The sequence below is a fragment of the Musca domestica genome, unplaced genomic scaffold (genome assembly GCF_030504385.1).
Source record: "Musca domestica strain aabys unplaced genomic scaffold, Musca_domestica.polishedcontigs.V.1.1 13, whole genome shotgun sequence".
In the NCBI taxonomy this organism is placed as follows: domain Eukaryota; kingdom Metazoa; phylum Arthropoda; class Insecta; order Diptera; family Muscidae; genus Musca; species Musca domestica.
This window is the reverse complement of record NW_026712172.1, coordinates 7,395,634-7,399,824: the sequence shown is the minus strand read 5'-3', so window position 1 is coordinate 7,399,824 and position 4,191 is coordinate 7,395,634. Positions and strand designations below refer to the sequence as shown.

The 4,191-nt window shown below is 32.9% G+C and overlaps 1 protein-coding gene across 1 annotated transcript; it reads left to right on the top strand.

Annotated features, from left to right (window-relative positions):
• The first annotated feature begins 951 nt into the window (after window positions 1-951).
• On the top strand, window positions 952-1,778 carry LOC101894885 (general odorant-binding protein 28a-like). The gene is made up of 3 exons (XM_005188730.4): window positions 952-1,124; window positions 1,243-1,331; window positions 1,403-1,778. The coding sequence occupies exons 1-3, from the start codon at window positions 983-985 to the stop codon at window positions 1,619-1,621; spliced, it is 450 nt and encodes a 149-aa protein (XP_005188787.1). The 5' UTR covers window positions 952-982; the 3' UTR covers window positions 1,622-1,778.
• The last annotated feature ends 2,413 nt before the right edge of the window (window positions 1,779-4,191 follow it).

Here is a 4,191-nt window from a genome sequence, read left to right as displayed (position 1 = left end):
TCGTATATCCCCCCATATATCTGCACCTTCCTATATTAGATATTTTAAAGATTTTAAAAGAATTTTTAATGGATTTTATTTTTTTGAAAATTTTCTAATTCGTTCCAAATGGCGGAGGGTATTCAAAGTTCGGCCCGGCCGAACTTACTGCTTTTTTACTTGTTACAATTGTGTTGGTGAACACACATATATCCCAAGGGATACTCTTTGCCTAGCTTTGATATAAAATCAAAAGGGGTAGCGAAGCGCACCGGGTTCAGCTAGTTAAATCATAAAACGTTATATCGAATTTGACACTAGTATTACTATAGAGTCAAATCAGCTTGGATTTGCTGCTACCTGTTATAGTTATACCGTGAAGTTATACCGTGAAGTTATACCGTGAAGCTTTTAAAATTTTGTCTATTTTCACCCTTATTGTGAACCATAAATAGAATGGATTATGCACATACTACCGTATTCAGTATAGAAGCAATTTCGTCAAATTTCGTGAAATTCGATTAAGATATGGCTTCAATATAAGAATATGTTTCATTCGACTAAATTTAACCTTTTCACAAAAAATGAAAGAAAAATAAGTATTTCGAGAGGTCCGCGTCTAAAATTGTAAAACACATTCAATAACAAACGATTCTATGAAATCTAGATGGTGCTCCGTTTTTTTTTCTGCGTGCAAATATCAAATAGGAAATTCAAAATAAAATATCACAGTCAAATTTCAATTTACGGATGACATCTAAAAGTCCAAAAACTAAAAGGTTACTTTTATTTTGAAGTATTTTGAAGATCGGAACTCATAATTTCACAGATGAGTAGTTTTCAATTGGATAATTTGATAAAAAAAAATATGAAAACTACAATTCATTTTTCATATAAATAAATGGAAAGTCGCAATTGGATAGCAGTTGAAATGTAAAATTTTAAGAATAAACATTAAATCATTTAATTGTTTTTTGTTTAAAAGAAACAAAAAATCAGAAAAATGTCGAAACTATTGTCAGTATTGTTTGTTATGGGCATTGTTGCAGCTGTTGTTGTTCGTGGAGAATTCGATAGGCAAGCAGCCCATGAAAAACTTAAAATGAAAGCCGGAGAATGTAAAACCGAAGTTGGTGCAACGGATGGTGAGCATTGAATCCATTTACATTTTGTAATTTTAAATGTTTTATTTAAATAAGCATTAATATCAATTATGTTGAAAAGAAATGCACAAATATTAAGAATTAATTTATTCCCCTACAGCCGATATAGAGGAATTGGTGGGAAGAAAGCCAGCCTCAACAATGGAAGGAAAATGTTTGCGTGCCTGTCTAATGAAAAAGTTCGAAGTGGTAAGTAATTTATTTAAGTTTTCCTTTTCTGTATGTAAATCATGTGTCATGTACTACTACTTTTCTTTTAGATGGACGCTTCGGGAAAATTTGTTACTGATGTTGCTCTAAAACATGCCGAAAAAGTTACCGATGGTGCTGCTGATAAAATGAAAGTTGCTTCGGAAATCATTAACGCTTGTGCTGGCATTGAAGTTTCGTCCGATCATTGTCAGGCAGCTGAAGATTATGGCAAATGTTTCAAACAACAGGCTAGCGCTCATGGAATCAATGAAAATTATCAATTTTAACAACTGATAATGGTTTAGTTTTGAAAACGGCTCAACATCGCGTTTTTACTAATTTTCCAATACTATATATACAACCTTATAAAAAACATTTAAAATAACTAGCTTTTTTCTGCGTCTGTTAAAAAATCAATAAAAAATATTTGTATATGAAGGGAAAAATTCCAAGTTACTTAAAAAAAATAAATTTTCTCAAAATATTACACATTTTTGACATTTGAAAAGGTGTAAGGTGAGAATACATAGAAGGCTTTTATCTTCGGCCTTAAAAAAATTCTTATTTAATTAATTTCTTTTTTAATTCTCTCATGATACTATACATTTTTTGGCACTTGAAAGGGTGTAAGGTGAGAATGCATAGGGAATTTTTTTATACCCTACACCACAAGGTGGTCAGGGTATTATGTCTTTGTGCATTTGTTTGTAACAGGCAAATGGAAACGAGATAGACCCATAGTTCCTTTTGATGATCTGCATAGAATCACATTCTGAGTCGATTTATGCATGTCCGTCCCTCCGTCCATCCATCTGTCCATGTATTTTTGTAAACAAAGTACAGTTCGCATTTATTGCCCTATCCAGATGAAATCATTTGTTTGGCCCAAGGACGAACCCTATTGAAATTGGAGATAATCGATCAAATTTGCCTTTTATTGTGCACCAAACGTGTAATATCAGTCCGAATAGTATGGAATTTTGCACGTATGATCAGATTGGACCTGAAAATAAGAATGGAAAATTTAATCGAAATCGGTTCAGATATAGCTATAGCTCCCATATATATTGTACATCCGATTTGTTATTTTTGTCCTCCGCAGCCGTAATATGCACTCTGTAACAACAATATTTGGGGAAATATATCAAATACAGCTCAGAAATACAGTTGCTTAATTTTATCGAGATCGGTTCAGATTTGGATATAGCTCCCATATATAACTTCGTCCAATGTACGTTTGATTGTGCACCAAACGTCTAATATTTGCCCAAATGGGATGAAATTTAGCACTTACGACCGAATTGAGTCTAGAAGCCAGTATGTCGAATTTGGTGAAGATAGGTTCAGATATAGCTATAGCTTCCATATATATTATTCATCCTATTTGTTATATTTGTTACCCACAACCGTAATATGCACTCCGTAACAACGATATCCAGGGAAATATCAAATACAGCTTAGAAATATCTTTGCCAAATTTTATCGAGATCGGTTCAGATTTGGATATAGCTCCCATATATATCTTTATCCGATTTCAAATTAATTGTGCACCAAATGGACAATATAATTCCGAATTTAAAAGATACAAATGCTTCGGCATATTTAGTCCTTTGAACTTTAAATTATAATTATAGTGTGTATGGTTGAATTCTCCCATAAAAACTTTTAATTGTTATGTGGAGCTCTACTAAATTAGCAAAGTGGTGTAGGGAATCCTAAAGTCGGCCCGCCCGACTTTAAGACTTTCTATACTATACTATACTATACTATACTATACTATACTATACTATACTATACTATACATTTTTGGCACTTGAAATGGTATAAGGTGAGAATGCATAGGAGACTATTTTTTTTTTTTTTTGAATGGCCTACGTTATCGGCTGGCTTCTTCGTAAAATAACACCGGCGTTTTAAGTTATCCTAGTACAATTTTATCCCATAATTTATACTTGTTCATCCGTTCAGAGAATCAATTAGTGCGTAGACGTGTGATAACGTTACTAAAATCTACTTCAGTAATACTTTGTATTGAACAAACGGAACGAGCTTATTGGAATGAGACTCAAAGATGGAGCGCAGGATAGGTGTACGAAAGGATTTTTGGAAGATCGAACTTTAAAGTTACGAAATGTTCTAAAATGATACAAATCTTCTTAAATAGAATAATTTGGTATTACGTGAACGGAGAGAGCTAAAAACTTGAGATTTGGTATGAGAAACACGAGTACAAAGTAAGTTTAGTAAATTTGGAAAAGTTTTTGTTTAGGGTGTATTGGGGTCCTTGTCGGTGACAATTTTGCATTAAATAGTACTATATTTGGTACAATTTGGTATTGGGGTAACATATAGTGCTGGAAATCTGATAGGGTCTCTGCTCATTATGTAGCTTGGTTCGGTATGGTATGCAGATGGTTTCGGAAATGTGTACTATAATTGTACGAAAAGTAGTAAATGGTACTATATTTGGTACAATGTGGCTATGGTAACATTTAGAACTTTTCGTATAATTTTAGTACTCATTTGCAAAGCATTCCATATGTCAATCCTAGACACTAACAGTTATCGCAATATAAAATTTAAACACAGTTTCAGTTCTATTCTAGTTTACCCAATACCAAATTTAGTTCAATTTATTACCTTTCGAACAACTATAGTACGCATATCTACCACCAAATCTCAATCACAGATACCATCAGTAGTATAAATATCAAAATTCAGGATATCAGCTCTATTCCTTCGCCCAATAGCTTATTTTAATACCATTTAGTACTCTTAAAATACACATTTCCGAAACCACATCCTTACGTACAGGCTACACATGAACAGCGACCCTAATACCAACTTTCAGATTTCA

Bases quoted from the DNA above. Each gene is read 5' to 3' on its own strand.
- LOC101894885 (XM_005188730.4), top strand. From the start codon at position 983: ATGTCGAAACTATTGTCAGTATTGTTTGTTATGGGCATTGTTGCAGCT. The intron at 1,125-1,242 runs GTGAGCATTGAA...ATTCCCCTACAG, and splicing joins CGAAGTTGGTGCAACGGATG to CCGATATAGAGGAATTGGTG. The intron at 1,332-1,402 runs GTAAGTAATTTA...CTTTTCTTTTAG, and splicing joins TAATGAAAAAGTTCGAAGTG to ATGGACGCTTCGGGAAAATT.